Source organism: Sminthopsis crassicaudata, chromosome 2, assembly GCF_048593235.1.
Source record: "Sminthopsis crassicaudata isolate SCR6 chromosome 2, ASM4859323v1, whole genome shotgun sequence".
Taxonomy (NCBI): Eukaryota; Metazoa; Chordata; class Mammalia; order Dasyuromorphia; family Dasyuridae; genus Sminthopsis; species Sminthopsis crassicaudata.
In genome coordinates this window covers 188,562,617-188,583,931 of record NC_133618.1, presented here as the reverse complement: position 1 = coordinate 188,583,931, position 21,315 = coordinate 188,562,617, and the positions used below count along the sequence as shown (strand labels likewise).

The following is a 21,315-nucleotide window of genomic DNA, read 5'->3' as shown; positions in this document are numbered from 1 at the left end:
CATTACTAGATCCACTCCCTATGAAATACACAGTACGAGAGAAAAAATAATTAAGCAAAACTGACCAACAGCCTGTCTTCCTTTGTACCTCCAATTCTCCTTTCCTCCCCAGAGTAGAGGGAAATGTTTTTCACTGTTTTCTGGGACTAAATTTAGTAATTGCAATTAATCTGGATCCACCTGCCTTTTACTTTTATTTTCTTTTATATTATTGTGGACACTGGATATATTAGGCTTGTAGTTCCATTTGTTTCATTTCTTGCCTTATTGCTATAGCTAACATTTATAGAACAACAATGACTTGTAGTTGTGATAATGGACATCCTTGCTTCATCCTTGATCTTTTTGGAAAGGTTTTTAGCTAATCCCTATTAGAAATAATACTTGCTAGATAAATATTGTTTATAATTTTAAGGAAAGCTCCATTTATCCCTATGCTTTCTAGCATTTGAATAGGAATAAATGTATTTTGTCAAAGGTTTCTTTGCATCTTTTGAGATAATCATATTTTTTCATTGGTTTTGTTAATGATATGACCACTTATGCTAATAGTTTTCTTAATATTGGATCAGGCCTGGGTTACTGGTATAAATCCCACATGATCATAGTGTATGATCTTTTAAAATATATTGCTATGATCTCTTTGTTGGTGTTTTATTTAAAGTTTTTGCATCATTTTTCATTAGAGAAATTGATTTATTGTTTTCTTTCTCTGTTTTTGCTCTTCTTTGTTTAGGTATCATTACCCTATTTATGTTATAAAAAGAATTTGGTAAAATTCCTTCTTTGCTCATTTTTCCAAAGAGCTTATATAGTATTGGAATTAATTGTTCTTTAAATGTTTGCTCATGAATTTATGTAGTCCTGGGGATGTTCTGCTTATTTAAGAAGGTAATTATCATAATAGAATACCTGAATCTTATGAGTAGTATTCTTTTTGGAATAAATATCTGCTCTTCTAAAATAACTTAATTGTGATGTTTTTGTTGAATAAATGTTACCATTAAAAAGTCATATACTTTGCTCATATGCATATATTTGTAGTCAAATGTCTTATATTATATCAGTGACATTATTTTCTGATATAATAGAGTGGTAAATGGTCTTAAACAGAAAAGCAGAAGTTAAGACAGGTTATAAGAAACTTCTATTTGTATAGCCTATGTAGTAAATTCAGAAAGATTAGAAATGGAGAAGTGAAAGTAGCTAGCATCATCAGAGAAGACTTCATTGAATAGATAGTTCTTAAACCTGTCCTCAAGGGGCCTGTAATATAGTTGATAAGACATGACACACACATACAATCAATTATACAATCAAGATATAAGCAGGAAAATCTTCTTGAGCCACGGGGATGTGAACAAGACTTATGATATATATTGGAATTTTGTTTCTCAATGAAGCTGGGCAGGGAATTGATGGAGAAGGCTGGTTATAAGGTTGAAGGCCATTTTATTTAACCTCATCTGCCCCTGGCATTGCAGGGCACAATGGCTCACAATTACTCCTGGCAGCTGAACACACATATTAAGTAGGCAGGTTGACAGGAATTGAACTTTTTAAGAGTGCCTTTGGGGAGGAAGGATAATTTCATTCTCTATTGCTGTCTTCTGTAAATCCCTCAGAGAGGAAGAAATAAACCTATTATAATAGTGCCTTCCTGTACCTTTCAGCTAAATCCTGCTGCAAGGCAGTGGTGGTGCGTGCTTAGTATGCTCAAAGGCCAGGAGTAAGTCTGAGACTAAATATACATGGCTTCCCTGGGAGCAGGCCTAGGAGGAGGCTGTCAAGATTAGATATGAGCACAATCACTGAACAAAAATTACCCATCAACAGAAAATGTAAAGTAAATTCCACAATAGATTACATCTGCAGAAAATTTCTCAGAAATCTCAACAACCCTATTCTCTCCCCCTCAGCACAAATAACCTTTTTCAGTTAAATAGTATGTTTTTTTGTACATTATTGAACGAAACTGAATGTTTTTAATGGGAACTTTTGGGAATTTTCTCATATTCATCTGAAAAACATATGTTTGACAAACATTTATTAAGCAAGTTGTGTGTTTGATATGAGTATGCTTAGGATTGGGAAAGATGTAATATTTAGGTAAGACAGAGCTCCTGCCTTCATGGAACTCTTTCTAGTAGGAGGGTTTGTATGTGTGTGTGGGTGAGATGGATCAGAAACAAGCACAAGTTGTGATAATATACTACAACATGAGTGCATTTGGGAATACTAGATGAAGTGCTATGAGAGATAAAGGTTCTGAGGAAGGTGGAGAGGGATATATCATGGCTACAGGTGATAATGGAACAAATAGCATTTTTGGTAATTTGGAGGAAAGATTTTTTTTACACATTTGGAATGGGAAAAATTTCCATTTTGAGTTTTTTGGAGGACAACAAGAGTAAAGCTAAACCCTAAGACCATATTTTATGCTAATGTAGTATATATTATATTTTGGCTAGTATATTCACTTAGCAATGATCTGTATAGGAAAACAAAAACAATGGCTTGTTCTCATTCTCCAGTGCTAATAGTTAGGGGTAAGGTGATCCACTCAGTGATTTTTCTAAACAGAAAAGTAGATGATTAGGGTGGAAAATACAATTAATCTGGCAATGGTGGGTAGAATATATAGAAAGGAGAGCAACTGGGGTAAAGAAGGTATTTAGGAAGACATTATTCCTATGTGTGATGTAAAAAGTTCATGAATTGAGTCTTGGAAACAATTCAAAAGAAGACAAGATGTTAGATATTAAAAAACAACAACACTGGGCAGCTAGGTGGCACAGTATTTAGAGCATCAGTCCTGCAGTCAGGAGGACCTGAGTTCAAATTTTGTCTCAAGACATTTAACACTTTCTAGCTGTGTGACCCTGGGCAAGTTACTTAACCCCAATTGTTTCAACAAAAAAACAACCCCTCCCCCCAAAAAAAACCCCATCAAAAACCAATCAAAGAAACAACTCTGTAGCATCTGGTGAGTGATTGGGAGATTATGAAGAGAAAACAGAGACAGCCCCAAACCTTAATCAGTCACCAAGTCATTATTAAGTTAGGCATTATGTTAAATACTACTGATATAAAGGAAAAAATCTATACACTCAAGGAGGGTTCTAATGCATAAACCAACCCCTTCCCCCCAAAAAAAAACCCTAAAAACCTAAGTAAATAAATGGTATGTGAATATACATATATGTATACACATACATATATACAATTACAAATGCACAGATATGTATATCTGTATTGTACATATAGTTTTTAATACATACACAAATATATACATGCATGTATATATATATTCATTAATATATAATAAAAATAGCAAGTCATCTCAAAAAGAAAGCATTAGGGGGAAGGGAAGAAATTAACTTTTTTCAAAGAGTGGAATTTTAACTGTCTTGAAAGAGACTAAGGGATCTTTGAAGTAAAAGTAAGGAGGGAAAACATTCCAAGCATATAAAACAGCCAATGTAGAGTCACAAAGCCTAGAGATAGAATAAACTGTGAAGAACTTCAAGGCCAGTGTTTCTGGGTACAGGAAGGAGTAAAGAATGAAAAGACTGGTAAAGGAATTTAAAAGTCAGATAGAAGATTTTGTCTTAGATCATGGAGGTAATACAGAGCTGCAGATGTTTGGATGGGGGCCTATATGGTCAGACCTAAACTTTAAGAAGATCACTTGTCTGAGTGGAGGCTAGACTGGAGTAGGGAAAAGACTTGAGGTAGGGAGACCTATTAGAAGGTTATTGAAATAATCCAGCAATGAGGTGAGAAGATCCTGCATATGGAAATTGCTGTGTGAGTGGAAAGATGGTATATGTGAAGAGATGTTGTGAAGCTAGACACAATGACTTGACAACAAATTGGATATGTTGGGGGCCAAGGCAGGGAGATTAATCCAAGTAAGGTAACAAAGATGAATGACATCTTGAATCTGTATGACTGGGAAGATGGTAGTGTTTTCAATAGTAATAGAGAAGTTCTGAGGAAAGTAGGGTTTAAGCTTTATGATTTAGCAAATAGGGATGCCAGTACCAGAAATAGGGAAACAATTCGGTATGACACTTTTCTTTTTTTTTTTTTAATTTAAAATTTTATTTTTATTTTTAAGTTTTATTTTAGATTTGTGGAATAAGAAGCATTTCTATAACATGTATAATAAAAATGATTACATGTGCAACTACAAATATATTATGTAAAACTTACTATTCCTTTTAAAGATATACAAAAGTTGTATAAATTTCTTTTTTCCTCTTTTTTTCTTCCTTCTCTTTCCCTCTTCTCTTCCCTAAAGATGGTTACTTTCTATATGTACTTCTATTTCTGAGTTTTTTCTCTTTATACCGATAGTGTTTTTATTCATACATTTTTTGTAGTTAGTTTAGGTATTTACAATAGTCAGAGTAACTTATTTGCCAAAATTGTTCTTAAAACAAAATTGCTATTACTGTATATAGTGTTCTCTTGGTTCTACTTATTTTGCTTTTCATTATTTGATAGAAGTCTTTCCATGGTTTTCTAAGATCATTGAGCTCATGATTTCTTATAGCAGAGTAATATTCTATCACAATTATATACCACAACTTGTTTAACTATTTCCCAATTGATGGGCATCCTTGCAATTTCCAGTTTTTTGTCACCACAAAAAGAGCTGTTATAAACATTTTAGAAATAGAGGTTCTTGTATTTTTTCCCTAATCATCTTTGGAAATAAACTTCGTATTGGTATGGATCATTGGATAGAATTTCAGATTGCTTGGGTGGAATTCCAGATTGCTTTCCCAAATGATTGGGTGAGTTCACAATTCCTCCAATAATGAATTAGTGTCCCAATTTTTCCACATCTCCTCCAACACTTTTGGCTTTCCCTTTCAATAATTTTAGCCAATTTGATAGGCATAAAATATCTCTTAATGTTGTTTTAATTCACATTTCTATAATAATAATGACTTAGAGCATGTTTCATATAACCATAAATTGTTTTGATTTCTTCACTGGAAAACTGTTCATAATCTTTGAACATTTATATAGGAAATGACTTGCATTCTTACAGATTTTATAAAATTCTTTACATATTTGAGATGAAATCTTTGAGAAAGTTTATAAAATTTTAAATGATCAGACTTATGGATAAGTAAACAATGGATAAGAAAGAGACAGCAAAGGTATAAAGAATTTTAATTATATTAAATTAAAAAAAAGTTTTTGTACAAATAAAACAAAAGTAGCCAAGATCAGAAGGCAAGCAGAAAATTGGGAAAAATTTTTAAAAAGCCACTCAGCTACTCTTGTAAATATTAAAGCGATTTAAGTTTCTGGAGAGCAATTTGGAACTATGCCCAAAGGACTATAAACTTGTATATATCCTTTAATTTAGCAGTATCATTATAGGGTCTGTATCCCAAAGAACTAATAAAAAAGAGGCAAGGAACTACATGGACAAAAATGTTTGTAACAGTTTTTTTTTTTTTTTTTTTTTTTTTTTTTTTTTTTTTTTTTTTACAACAGCAAGGAATTAAATATTAAGTGAAGGGCCATCAATTGGGAAATGGCTGAATAAAATAAATTATGCAATGTAAATGTAACTGGATAGTTTTATTCTATAAGAAAAAAAACTTGGAAAGACTTAACATGAACTGATGCTGAGTTAAGTGAGTAGAACCAGGAAAACATTCTACACAGTAACAGTGATTCAAGACAATTCTAATAGAATTGAGATGGAGTTCACATTAGAGGACCATGGAAAGTGAATACAGATCTAGGCATACTTTTTGCACTTAATTTTTTTTCTTCTTGTGTGTATATGTGTTTTTTCCCTTTTATTCTGATTTTTCCTTGACAACATGAATAATATGGAAATATTTAAAATGATTGTACATGTATAATCTCTATCATGTTACTTGCTCTCTTGGGTATAGGGAGATGTAAAAGAGGGAGGGAGAAAAAATTTGGAACTCAAAATTTTACAAATAAAATGAATTTTGAAAACTATCTTTACATGTAATTGGAAAAATAAAATGCTTATTGAAATTTTTAAAAAGTCCTTTAAGTTTGAGTTGATATTGTGATTATCATAACTTAATGTGTATTTGTTTTGACCACAAAACTATGTAAAAAGCTCCTTGAGGAAAGGACTTTGAGACTTTGTACCTTTTCCAGTATTGTACATTTAATAGGCATTACATTATTGGACTGGAATTGTTCCTTGTTGGCTGCAAGGTTGTATTTAATATCATTCAGGGGCACATAAATGGAGAGAAGAGTTCTTATCTTGGCACACAGAGGGGGAAATCATTGCTCTTAAGAGAAATTCTATAATTAAATTCACTTTAACAAGTATTTATTGAATGTTTGCCTTGTGTGGTTAAGTTGAAAGCAGCTTGTCCAGACTGTCAACTTTTCAGGGGTGAAAGCTGTCTTCTTTTTCTTTATTAGTATTCTTTTCCATATTTTTACCCAGCATGGTGCTCTGCAAACAATAGTAGATGCTTGATGGCTGGGAAAAATAGAAAGAATTGTAGTTGTTTGCTCTAGATATGTAGATTCATTATGATAACAATATTTCAAGTCAGTTGTTTTATTTAATTAGCTACTGGAAGCACCGCAAAAAAGAATTTTTACAAAATCTTTTTGGTTGACAAACTATGTAGACTATACCTTCCCATTTATCTGTCTATCTATTATCTACCTTTCTGTCTATCTATCTTGGATTTTGGGGGGAATTTTTTTTAAATCTTTAAGTATTTTTTATTCATTTTCATTCATCAATATTCATTGTTGAAACCTTCAAAAATAATATTTTCATCTTGCCTTTTATCATTAATTGTGATTGGAAGTATCTATTCTTGATTTAGAAAGTAACAGTAATGAAGTCAAATATGTTGTTTAGGACAATTTTTGATTTCCAGACTAGAAAATTGTCTACTTTTAAACAAAGGTATGTCAGAAATTGGTTGACTAATTATTCATTTACCATCATATTAAGAGTCCTCTGTGGAGTTTATAGGCAATCTCAAGGTCCAAGAGAAATACATATATAACTGAGCTGTTATCACTTCTTGAAGAACATATAAACTTGTACACTTCTCTGATTAACCTTTTTGATGAAAAATGCATGTCATCCATTTTCCCTTGTACTGTTCAATTTGTTAGACTGTTCTCAATGTGATGACTTTGAGCAACACCGAATGACCTTATTAGAGAAACAGTTTCAGCAGTTAATGAGATGCTTTTCTCTTCCCTAATGATAACCACACGTATTGTTTTATTTATTTGTTTTCAATAGGTTTTGCCTGGCATTCTGCAGAAGCATTGCTGTATCTTACCAGACAGGAATACAGGTAAACAAATTTCCATTTTTTGTTTTGGAAACAGATATTTTTTAATGCGATCTCATAATTTAGGAATTGAAGATTGTTGTTTTTAGAATTGTGCTTCAAACTTGTGGAAAAGTGGGAGAAATTGGATGCTCAGTTCCATATGCAAGTTGAGACCCATTGAGACCACTTTTCATCTGGAGAATTAGATGTGCAGATTTGTAGTATTGTTGGCTTTCTCTTCTAGAGGAAAAATGGTAGTAGTTTTTATAGTTGTTATGTTCGCTCTTCAGTCTTTTTTTTTTTTTTCCGAATTATAAAAAGACCGATTCTGGTTAGCAGAGCTCAATGTGCCAGAAACACTGCATTTTGAGTCTGTTTGTAATCAAAACTCTTATATTGATAGTCTAGGTAGGAAATGGATAGATGGTTTGTGCTTAAAGCCGTCTGGATTGCAATGAATAAAAGAACAGGATGGAAGTTTTGAGTTGAGAGATGGTATCACTGTGTAATTTCTCATGGTAGGCTAGAGGTATTTAGTTTGAAGTAGTAATATGAGGCTTCGGGATATTTTCCAACAAACCTGATAGTGAAAAATTATTTGAAAGAAAATTTTGGAACATTGTGCTATTTTGCAATAAAAAGAAAGAAATCAAGCTTACATGTCCTAACCCTATAACTCCTATTTACAAAGTCTTACTGTTATGCAGAGAAAGAATCCATTTTCCTATTCCAGTTGTTTTCATAAGCAAAAATGTTAAATTAGTAGAGGAATAGATGCAGCCATGCCAGTCTTTTTTCCCTTTATTTTAAAAATTCCCTTCCCTGCATAGAATGCCTTTAGAAAAGCCTAATATTGTGTATGTAGCACAATTATATGCCTAGGTGTTTTGGGGTTTTGATTTTATCAAGGGATGATCATAGAATTGTAATTTCATTTTCACTATTTTAGATTATATAGTAACTTTTGTTATTTTAATTTTTACATATTTATTGTTTTATGTGTTTAAGGATTTATCAGTGTAGAGAACTCCCAGTGTGCAGAATCTCTCCATTGATGTGGAATGGCAATTTATCTGTGACTCATAGTTTTAAGTTAAAGTTGCCTATAATATTAAGAGGGACTTTTCTTTGGTCACACAATCAGTGGCAGGTCAGAGGCAGTATTTGAATCCAGAACTTTCTGACTCAAAGGCTAGTCTTCTTTCCACTATATCCAACTTTTAGAATAATAATGTTAAGTAAACTGACTTCTATTTGACAGAATTTAATATATGGGAATAATATTCTGCCAGGTATAATTAGTTAACATTACTTGATATAATCCTTGTAATTTCTATTGTAAATGATCAACAATCTTGTCATACAAGCACTGGAATATAGTTGTCATTTTAAAATGTCAATATGTAGAATTTTTGAATCCCTAGAAATGCTTTTCTATCTGAGTGTAATCTTTTTCTAATGGAAAGAGATAACTTGTATTACTGCCTAAAATCAATGTCAGTTCACAGAAGAATTCTACTTACTTCCATTTTGGCTGTTTATATGAATGGCTGCTGGGAATTTCAGAGTTTTATTGCCATAGGGAGCTTACGATGAAACTGGTTGAACATATTAACAAAGTGGATTTTCCCCCACAAATATACTAAAAAAACTCAATGGAAATTTTAACAACTAAGTTGCACTAAGAAATTAAGTATATGAAAAAGTATATGAGCGTGCATGGGGTGACCTATTTTGATGAATAAAATGATAAATGAGTAAATTTGTATTATAGAGTTCACTGGATATTTTCCATGCACATTTTTTTTTTCATTTTGAGAAGCACCTAAATTCATAATAAAATAAATTCTGATTTTATTTTATGTTCTTTAGAAATCAAAATGGGTTCCTAAAAGTTTATTAAAAGGCATTTTCTTTGATTATTAGATAATAATTTCAAGGACATAATGAAAATGTGTAAAATTAAACTTTAAAAATTTCTTTTCTCCTGTGTTCTTCCAAATGACTGACAGCTAGGACCCAGAAGGCTGGCATTTAGTAACATTTAAGCATGAACAATGAAAGGAATTGTTAGTCAATTTTATTGAACATGCTTATATGCTGTAATACTTTACTTTCAAGTCAGGTGAAAAAAAGACCCAAGGCTATCACATTGATTATGGAAACAGTAAAGATGTTATTAAACAGAGGAAGAAAAAAGAGCAGAGTGGAATATTAACTCTAACATAGCAATTTGTTTAGAATTGAAAGATAAATAAGTCTTGGCTATTGACATACAGTAAAATTTGATCTTGGGTGTATTAAGCTGTTAAGTTATTCAGAAAATGATATTTGGAAAATGTTTTGGGCACACAGAAATTATTTGACATTACTATGCATTTTAATCATGCAGGTGAAATGTACATAGGGAGACATCTGTATTACATTGCAGTATGGTATTTGGATTTCTCCACTTGATAATTTATAAATGTGATTTCATATTGTTTCTAAGAATGGCCAAGTTGCACATGAAGGATAGTGTAGGATATCTTTCCTGTAATTATTAAATTATGAATCATTTTTAAAAGTAGAAAACAAAACCTATACAAGACTTTTATTATTGATCAGACAAAATTAATGCAGGATATCAGAACACATCTGAGTTATCAAAATATACAGAAATCATAGAATTAGCTAAACAACAAATTTCTATTGGAAATTAAAATTGAAATGGTATTTATTATACCTTGATACACATTCTGAAACTTTCTTGTGATTCAGATTCAATTCAGTTGTTTTGGGAAATTTAAAATTTGGAATGATGCTTCATAGAAAAGGAGTCAAACAAGCTATATTGTTATTCAGTTTATTTTTTATATAGAAATGACACTGTACACATAAATATATATTCTTACAATGGGGTATCTGTTATATATATATATACACAAGTATATATATATATATATATATATATATATATATATATATATATATATATATATATATATATATATATATATATATATATATATACCATTGTTCTATCTTTGGGGGGGGAAGCTAGTGTAGTGGTGGTGGTTGGGGAAAATGCTTTCAAATATAAAAGCAGGTATGGCTACTCTTAATTTTTTCTGTTGTAGTCTCTAATAATCTTCTGCACCTTACTGGCTAGAATTCTATTTGTTCCTTGGCTCATCTCTTTTTGTATTGAGGTTGTTAAGGCCCTCTTAATATTAAAATCATAGTGCAAATTTCTGCTTTTTTCCCCTTGATTTTCCTATGCTGATGGATGACAAGATCTGAAAATATCTTTGATGAAAAGATATTTATATACCTGAAACTACCTGGCTAATGAGTGATGATATTAAATTTGCAGACAAATTTTATGATGTGCTGATTGAACATACTTGATTTAGACCTAATAGAGTTTGTATATATGATTCCCTAAAAAGGGATGGAAAAGGCCTCTATGGCAATGGTTGGGATGAGAGAGGGGAGAGGGAGAGACCATCTTTCTAATCTACAAGAATTTCACATTACTTTTATTCACAAATTTTATGTTTCATCCAAATTAGTCTATTTGCTGTTTCCTGTAAATGATACTTTATCTCCTTCTCTGTGTAAACTCAGTGCAAATTGTTCTCTTCACAAACTTTCTCCCATGATCTCCCTTCTTACCTCCACTTGTTGGAATCTAGCTCACTTCAAATTCAGTTCAAGTGATATCTCTCACATGAGATATTTCTCAATGCACCCAGTGGTTAGTCCTCTCCCTACTCCACAAAATTACTTTGCACTTACTTTGTACATATTTTGTGTCTGATTACCTTATAGACATATTTTGCCCAAGTAGAATTGTAAACTACTTAAGGAGAGGGATTGTTTTGTTTTTGTATCTAAGTAGTACTTTTTAAGTGCTTATTAAATATGTATTGAATTCAAATAAATTAAATCTAGAGAAATGTCTATTCTTATGGTTGCTATTAACCTTCCAGTTGACTTCCAAGTAGTTTCTTTTGCAGTTCCATGTTTCCTATTCTTTGTACTTTCTGGTTCTAATAAATCAAAATCCTTCTTTTGGAACTCTTCCAAAATAGGGAGGCCAAATGCTTCCTATCCATGGGACTGACCCTAAAGTTTAACCCTGTGTGTGATGTCTTGGATGACCTTCTTAAAGTCAATAACTTTTTCCAAAATGAGTCACTGATATCAATTTTGAGTGCAAGAGCCATCATTAATTCTTTGTTCAGGAATTCAAGTTCCCTTCTAATTTGATGTGTTCTCTTTTTTTCCCCCTGACCCTTGTTTGGGCTAAGCTCTCAATTTGTGTGGTAACTATCTATGGTGGGATTCAATTATGCTGCCTTGACATTGATTTCAGTAGCCTTGTTTGTAATGAATCGTGGTTGTTTTGCATCTGAGTTTAGGTTGACTGGTATTTAGGAGACATCAAAGAAACTTTAGCACACATTACTGCGAAAGCAGTATAATTACTTCTGACTTACTAGTGGTTTCATCTTAAATTTTGCTTTTTTTGTGCCAGGTATTCAAAGCCTCTCATGATCTGTTGTCACCCTGCCTTTACAGCCTTATATTTTATCATACTAGTCAAGAAAAACTAGACAATTATTTGTCTTCCTCAAATGCCTTGCATTTTCCTATTTCTGTGACTTACACCATTCCCAATGACTGTAATCCATTCTTCCTTCAACTGCTTAGTTCCTATCCATTCTTAAAAAGAAACTACAATTGAGAAGCTTCTTATAAGATATTTTAAAAAATTATTTTTCTTGACAGTCATTGCCTTTCTCTAGAGATTTCACATAGTAGTTTCCTTTTAAAAGCACTTATGTTATAGAACATAAATTACATGAGAAAAGATTATGTTTTGGTTTAAATATATGATTCTTGATGCTTAGCATCAAGTACCTGGTACATACTAGGTGCATAAAAATATTTGGTGAATTAAATTTAATAGCTTGATTAAATTCTTCCTTCCTTCCTTCCTTCCTTCCTTCCTTCCTTCCTTCCTTCCTTCCTTCCTTCCTTCCTTCCTTCCTTCCTCCTTCCTCCCTTCCTTCCTTCCCTTCCTCCTTCCTTCCTTCCTTTCCTTCCTTCCTTCCTTCCTTCCTTCCTTCCTTCCTTCCTTCCTTCCTTCCTTCCTTCCTTCCTTCCTTCCTTCCTTCCTTCCTTCCTTCCTTCCTTCCTTCCTTCCTTCCTTCCTTCCTTCCTTCCTTCCTTTCCTTCCTTCCTTCCTTCCTTCCTTTCTTTCTTTCTTTCTTTCTTTCTTTCTTTCTTTCTTTTCTTTCTTTCTTTCTTTCTTTTCTTTCTTTCTTTCTTTCTTTCTTTCTTTCTTTCTTTCTTTCTTTCTTTCTTTCTTTCTTTCTTTCTTTCTTTCTTTTCTTTCTTTCTTTCTTTCTTTCTTTCCTCTTCCTCCCTCTCTCTCTCCCTCCCCTCTTGTTTCTTTATTTCTTACCTTGACTTAACTATGATTTTAATGTATAGGGGATTTCTTGTTTGGAAATGTTCTCTCATTGATCCAATTTGGCAACTTGTCTGAAACTTACAGTTTCAGAGAACTTAGTCTTTTAGTCTAAAGAAAGTTATAGTCTCTTAATATTTATACTCAAGGTCACAAAGCTTGTTTGAGTTGGAGGCAAGACTTAAACTTAATTGTTCTAGCTTCCAAGGCTAACTGGTATATGGGACTATAGAAAAAGTGATAGATTTAAATCATAGAGCTTGAAATAAAATTTCATCATTTCTATTTACTATTTGTATGATATAGAACCAGTTATTTAACTACTTTGACCCTCACTTTCCCTGTCTGTAAAATGATTAGACTAGATGCTTTCTTATAGCTCCAAGTCTATGATCCTATGATTTATGTGCCATATTGCCTCATAAAATAAGGAAATATTAGCATTCTACTGATGCTACCTATAGATAATCTGAGGTTAGTTGTATTTAATCATAAAAAATATCAAAACACTTAGTTACCTTAGAATTATTGGAGAAGAATTAATATAAGTAGCAAGCTGAGGGATTATTAATGAATGAGATTAATTAGTTGTAATAGCTACATAATGCAGTGAAGAAAGCTCTGGGCTCAGTATCAGGAAGACCTTAGTTTAAATTCAGCCTCAGAAACTTCCTAGTTATGTGCTATTGAGCAAATTATTTAACCTCTGTTATGGATCAGTGATCCATAGAAAAAGAATATTGGAAACTATTTAAGTATATTTTTGCCAAGAAAATGGACCTCTGTCCATGGGATCACAAGGAGTCTGACATGACTGAACGATTGAGCAACAATCCTTTGATAATATCATAGATTAGATATATAACTGTAAAGTTCTATAGTGATCATAAGGTTGTCTCATTATTTATCTGTGTTTAGCATTCTTTGCATTGTACATTCTCAATTTGCTAATATTGATTTTTGTACAAAGGAAGAGATATAACCATACTGAGCATTTGAGATGAATGACCACTTGGACATATCCAAGATGCATCTCGAAATTCTTCATTCTCACACTCACTAATATATATTTTTTTGTATCTTGAAATACTTTCTTGACCCTATTCACATAAAATTCCTTTTTTCATCTTTATACAAATGACTAGTATTTCTGGTGCCTCTTACCCTTGTATTCTCTTACCCTTGTATTCTCTGGGAAAAAAAAATTAATCTTTTAAGCATAATGTCCTCCTTGTCTTGTATGACTAATTTTCTCAATTTTTGTCACTTAACATGTGAGTATTTTATGTCAATAATTAGTAGATAATATACCATGGATTTTTTTTTCTTTTACTGAAAATGTGTGGCATTGGCTAATATTTTTTTTTCTGACTAAGAAAATTTGCAAAGAAAAATTGTTAGGGAACTAGTTAGTTCTTGGCAGGCCTGGCTTTCTCACTCTGATTATCAATGCATTTTGCCTCAGAGGTGTAACTGGGGAAAATCAGGCTTAGATTGTTGTGAGCTTAATAAATTATTTTACATTTAGATTACACAATTGGCTGGTGTTCTGCCCCTGAGCTCACTTGCCTCACAGCATTTTCCCATGTCTATCAGGAGATGGTCTATTCTACTGCCAAGGATAATTTAAAGTTTCAATAATGAATTGGTTTTAGAAAATGACAGCTATGGCCACACTTTGTTATACAGGCTTTTGATAGCTATGAAATAATAAAATTCCTAAATAGGTTAAGTAAGCAATGATATCCAATTTTAAGATAAAATGTTTCTACTTGCTAGAGATTATGTGTGTTCTGAGGTAGGGAGGAAAGGATAGCATTGGATTTGTGATTTAATTGGTATAGAGAATTCCAGCAGAGGAAAATCCCTCTACCTATTTAGGTCAGCATTTTCTCTGAAATTTATAATCTTAAGAGTTCCTTAGAACACTGAGAGTTTAGGTTAGTAGCCCAAGTCATATAGCCAGTTTGTATTAGAGATAAGATTTAAACTTGGAGACTTTGAAGTTAGCTCTTTATCCATTATGCTATGTTTCCTCTTATTGAGAGGAAATGAAGTTAATATATTTTCAAGATATTTAGGAATATCTATTTTTGCAAATAGGAGATATGATACATACTGAAGGCAAAGCATCAGAAAGTCAGGGTTGGAATGGAAGGCAGTGGTTGTTTGGCCAAACCTGTACCTGAAAAAAGATATGTTCTACAACATATATAAGTGTCATTTTATGTGTAAAGCCCTCTAATGAAAGAGTCCTATTAGCTACATGTTTGGTGTTAGGAATTATTCCTATTTTCTTCTCTGTCCCTTCCATAGTATAAAATCATTCAAGAAATGTTGATTGATTCTCTGGTCTAAAACAAAGCATATTCTTTCTTTAGTACTTATGGAAGTGTAGCTACACATTCATATTATTTACTAAGCAGAGAATTTATTTTGGGCAGTTTAAAAGGTTTTAGTATTAGATTTGATTAAAAATAACAAATACTTCTTCACTTTTGGTTATAATATATTGAGCCATTCAACAAAAAGATTGGATATTAGGATATGAACAGTTGTTTGGGTGATTTGCACATTTTAATTCAGGAAAAGCAGATGGGACTTAATTGTTTAAATAGTAGGGATGAGTGAGCACAGGCATATGAAATCCCCTAAAGTTTCTTTTCAAGTTGAAGGTTTTTGAAATGCTTTTAATTAAGCGATGTGCTAATGAATAAAACCTACACAGAAGTCCATTGTCTCTGCACCAAAAGTGATTGAAATAGAGGTGACTAGCTGTATTTTTCAGGGGGTGGTAGATGGTAGAAACAGTGACAGAGAGCTACATGGTACCATTTCTTTACTTTGATAGCCAGACATTATTGGCTTGAGAAGAAACACATAAGGAAATTTCCTAGTGAATAGCCCTAATATCAGTAAGGTCAAAGATTTGGAAGAATCCCAAGAAACAATCTAATCTAAGTCCCCTCCCACTGTCGCCTTTCAGTGAGGAAATCACATTTCCCTTCCTACTTATACAATTTAAATTATTGCTTTACACATTATCCAATAGAAGTGTAAGATCAGGGTGGCTCCAGAGATCCCAGATACTATCTCTCTGGGCCAGATACTATCTCTCTTTAAGGTAAACTTAAAGGTGCTTACAAATCTTGTTAGTTTGGTGAGTCAATAGAAATAAGATAAGTTGAAGTCTTTAAAGATTTCACTTGGAAGTCCTTTTGAAATGAATATATGTTCACATAGATACATATGTATATACATAGACTTCATATATAAAAAAGGTATATAAGTTCATATGTATACACATATAATATGTATCGATACATTTGTATATATGTATGCATGTATATATGTATATATATGTATATATATATATACACGCACACATTATATATATATATATATATATTAAAAAAAGCAAAACCCAAAAGTTTAGGCAGTGATACATTATAACTTTTAGACTTCCAATAAGAATAATTTTATTTCTATTCAAGAGAACTTCAAGATTTTCAATTTGAGTCTCCCTAAGATTGTAAGTGGTTCTATGTTTTTTGGTGGTTCAAGGATCACAAAGCATGTCATTGTGTCATTGAAGAAGAGGCATATAATAAATGTTGAATGTCTTAAAGAATGAATTCAAACTTTTAACTTCCTAAGGTACTCTTTCATTTGCTCTGATCAAACTAAGACACCTTCCACAGATGTGTGAATTTTCTTTGCTCTAAGATCCTAGTCAATATATCTAGCATCTGTGATTTCTTCAGCATGGGAACTTCCTCTCCCAATAAGAGAACATAACTATCTATAATTTAGTGGATATATCTTAAAGGGTTTAGATATATTTTTGAGGTTTAGAGGCTTTGTGACTTACTCTTAATCTGGTAGCAAATATCAAAACTGGGATTTGAATTCACCTCTGCTTGTTGTAAATCCAGCATGATATACACCCACTGTATTACAACTGAAGTTTATAATACCTGAAATAAAAGAACTATAAAGCAGGTCTGTAGCTAAATGTAGTGTTTGGTATTACGTGGAAAATTTTGATGCTATGTGGGCTTTCATCTTAGCTATTTGGAGAGTGACTATTTACTGCCTTTGCAGATTTTATAGATAGCATTTTAGGTCATTATTTACAAAGAAGTGTGAAATACCATTATAGTATATTTTTGTCAAGTTTTGTCTTGCTAGATAACCAATTTGTTATAGTTTGTATATTCCCCTTCTTTGAATAAAGAACTGTGATAATACTTGGTGAATAAAGTGACAATTCACTTTACTTGATCGTGGAAACAATTATGGTGGTTTGTTTGCTTAGAGTTTTTAACTAAGGAAATATTGGCCTACCTTTTATTTGCATTTTTCTTATAATTCTTCAGAGAAACAAATATTTGGTGCGAGAAAATAAAGTGTGGAATAAATGACCCAGTTCTACTAAATAATTGACAACTCAAAAAAACTCAAATATCACAAAAAAGAGTAAGCTCTTACACTGAATGTTAGCCTTATTTTGAATATGGGAAATAGTTTGATTTTGTTAATGTATTAGTATTTTATGTTTGAATACTATAATTTAATTCATGTTTAATTTATGATATATGATAAACAGGTCTAGGAATTTCATATTTAGAGCTAATTATGAGAGGCCAATAATCACATATTAATGTCTTATACCCATTATTGTGATAAAACATAGACATACTCAGCCTATGTAGGTCTGTGTTATATTTGATAAGAATAAGTTCCTCTAAGCTTCAGAAAACAAAGGCAAAGACTTCATAATTCAAGAAAGGTTTTAAGTTTTCTATATATTAAAGAGTCTTTCCTTCTCCCTAATATATTGATGGGAGTAGTACAAAAGAGAAAAAAAGGACCTGAGCAAATAATACTCTTGGAGTGTGGGAAATGAGCAGTTTATGTTAAGGGAAAAAAGTCAAAACCTGAAGTTAATACTAAAAATTATAATAGTTCATATTTCTGTAACACTTTTAAAGGTTTCTGGAAATTGCTTTTCCCATAAAAACTCAGTGAAGTAGGTAGGACAAGCCATTTTACCACCTACCTCAATTGAACTACAGCTGCCAATAGAGCAGACTCAAGACCCAGACATGTTGGAGGTGAAGGATAATAGATGCAGGAACTATTTTTGAAGGTGGAGGGGGAAAATAGTACTGGGTTAGCAGGATGGGAATTGGAAGGGCAATTAGGATTAGAAAATTGTAGGAATAAAGTGAGGAAGAGGAAAATTAGGAATCTGGGCATAGTTTTCAACTGTTAATGGAGTTTTCTGCTTGTTAGCTTAAAAATAGTCATTCTTTATCTGTAGGCCCATTAAGCAGTAAGCATATCTGAAGAATATATATCTCCACAGGAAGATATATCTGAAGTAGTATGTAGTGTAATGCCTGAGAAACTGAGGCAAGATAGAGATTAGAAATTTTAAAATATTTTATTAATTGGAGAGTTTAATTGATTGACTGGACAGGACTCTAGTCTCAAAGTATCAGTGGCCAATGTGAGAATTCCAGGTTTTTATATAGGACTCTTGAAACAAAGGAAGAAAAGAGCAGGAAGTTTCAGGACTATAAATTTGGTTCTAGCAGGAGGGTGGGAAAATTAGGAAGCCAGAATCAGGATGTTTGAATAAACAGAAGTAAAGGTGTCAGTGAGGTATCTGGGAATGTTTAGAGGGGGTAGTGACATAAACTCTTAATGACAGAAGGAGCTAGGAGCCAGGAAGTCTGAATTCCCCCTTATCTTGAGCCTCACATTAAACAATTTATAACCTTAGAACAAGTGGCCCTTGTTCTAAGTCTTAATGAACCAGAGTGGGGTTTTGCAACTAAGGGAATTGAGGCAGTTAAGGAAACTGAGGCAGAACAATTTAGGGAAACTCAGGACAATTAGGGAAACTAATGGAGGGAAACTGAGGTAGAACAGTTCAAGGAGACAGTGGCATAACAGTAGCGTCCTTAGAAAGTGTAGGGTACTTATTCTATAGATAAATGTCTAACTCAAAACATTATTCTTTATTTCTTTCTAAGGTCAATCCAGATGTGAATTATGCACACATCCATGTCATGATGTCATAGAATTATTGTCAAACTTGTCTACTTTATCTTTGTTTCTTGTCTCCATTAAAAAAAAAAAAAAGAACTATTTCTGCTGTTGTGGGGATGGAAAATTTTCCTCACTTGCATTTTGTCTTTGAGCATAGTACTTAAAATATTCTTTGCAGTTATAATTGTGACCTTAAATGATCAAATATTTTTACTGACATTTAATGCATGCTGGGTATTGCAAGTAATAGAATGTGTGAACAGTTATAATGGAGTCTAGGTATGGAGTCTGCCCTTAAGGAGTTAACATTCTAGGAAGGGAGAAAAGAAGTAAATTCTGAAAGGTTAAGTAACACTCCAAGACTTAAATGGCAATTTGAGGTAAGGAACAAAGATATCATGAAACAGTATGTAATCATTTGTCAAATATATGTATTGTATATACTATTTTTATCATTCAATTATTTCATTTGTGTATGACTTTTTGTTTTTTTTATTAATTTTATAATTATAAATTTTTTTGACAGTATATATGCATGAGTAATTTTTTTATAACATTATCCCTTGTATTCATTTTTCCAAATTTTCCCCTCCCTCCCTCTACTCCCTCCTCTAGATGACAGGCAATCTCATACATTTTACATGTGTTATAGTATAACCTAGATACAATATATGTGTGTAAATTCAATTTTTTTGTTGCACGTTAAGTATTGGATTCCGAAGGTATAAGTAACCTGGGTAGATAGACAGTAGTGCTAATATTTTACATTCAATTCCCAGTGTCCCATCTCTGGGTGTAATTGTTTCTGTCCATCATTGATCGGCTGGAAGTGAGTTGGATCTTCTTTATGTTGAAGATATCCACTTCACTCAGAATATGTCTTCATATAGCATTGTTGTTGAAGTGTATAGTGATCTTCTGGTTCTGTTTCATTTCACTCAGCATCAGTTCATGCAAGTCTCTCCAAGCCTTTCTGAATTCATCCTGATGGCCATTTCTTACATAACCTTCATATACCATAATTTACCCAATCATTCTCCAATTGATGGACATCCATTCCTCTTCCAGTTTCTAGCCACTATGAAAAGAGCTGCTACAAACATTTTGGCACATACAGGTCCCTTTACCCTATTTAGTATTTCTTTGGGATATAAGCCCTGTAGTAGCACTGATGGATCAAAGGGTGTGCACAGTTTGATAACTTTTTGGGCATAGTTACAAATTGCTCTCCAGAATGGCCGGATTCTTTCACAACTCCACCAACAATGCATCAGTGTCCCAGTTTTCCCACATCCCCTCCAACATTCATCATTATTTGTTCCTGTCATCTTAGCCAATCTGACAGGTGTGTAGTGGTATCTCAGAGTTGTCTTAATTTGCAAATCAGTAGTGATTTGGAACACTCTTTCATATGAGTGGATATAGTTTCAATTTCATTATCTGAGAATTGTCTGTTCATATCCTTTGACTATTTATCAGTTGGAGAATGGTTTGATTTCTTATAAATTAGGATCAATTCTCTATATATTTTGGAAATGAGACCTTTATCAGAACCTTTAACTGCAAAAATATTTTCCCAGTGTATTACTCTTTGTGATCTCATTTCAGTTTTTCTTGGCAAAGATGCTAGAGCGATTTGCCAATTCCTTCTCTAGCTCACTTTACAGGTGAGGACCTGAGGCGAATAGAGTTAAGTAACTTGCCTAGGATCACACAGCCTAAGGACTGATTTGACTCTGAGAGATGATTTCAGGCCTGGCACTCTTATCCACTGTACCACCTAGAAATCATTTTTAAGATCTTTCACTGGATTCTGAATGACTATTAGTCATTCAGCTAAACAATATTGAGTGACTACTATATAAAAAGCACTATTTCATGCTCAGTAGTAGAGGTAAGTGAGTAGTGGGCAGTTAAGTAGATGGTCCAATCTTTCTAGATTCACAGAACTGCTCCAACTTTGTATTTAATCATTGTAGCCTTTAAGAATTCTAGGGTCACCTGTATACTATACCAAAACATCAAAGTGGACCTCAGAAATCACCTAACTCACCTCTCTCCTTTTATAAATGAGAAAATTGAAATATTGTGAGGTTAAATAAATTGCTTAAGTCACATAAATAACATACATCATTTGATATATAGGTTTTCTAGATCCTTTGACTTTGGTGCAGTTGATCTTTACACTTTAGTACACTACTTTATCTGTGCTCACAAAGATAAGAGTAAAAAAGAAACTGTCATTTGATACTAAATATACTTAATATGTATGTTTCTCAAAAGAGACCACCTGTTACAAATATGTGTATGCAAATTTATGTACAAACATTTACATAAGTGGAGAGGCTCCAAGGTATTGTGGCTATGGGACAGCCTTAGACTCTAGAAGCCTCAAGTTTAAGAGATACCTCTGAGACATGTTATAGAGCCATAGGTGAGTCACTTAACTTCTGTGTCCTACAC

The 21,315-nt window shown here is 32.6% G+C and overlaps 1 protein-coding gene across 3 annotated transcripts in view; it reads left to right on the top strand.

The window, feature by feature from the left end:
• DLGAP2 (DLG associated protein 2) overlaps window positions 1-21,315 on the top strand; it is a 1,171,101-nt gene that overhangs the window by 199,993 nt on the left and 949,793 nt on the right. For all 3 annotated transcript variants that reach the window (XM_074287975.1, XM_074287976.1, XM_074287974.1), the window contains one exon: window positions 7,298-7,352. In XM_074287975.1, coding sequence (XP_074144076.1) covers window positions 7,298-7,352 — 55 coding nt within the window. Of the gene's footprint in view, window positions 1-7,297; window positions 7,353-21,315 lie in introns of those variants that run through there.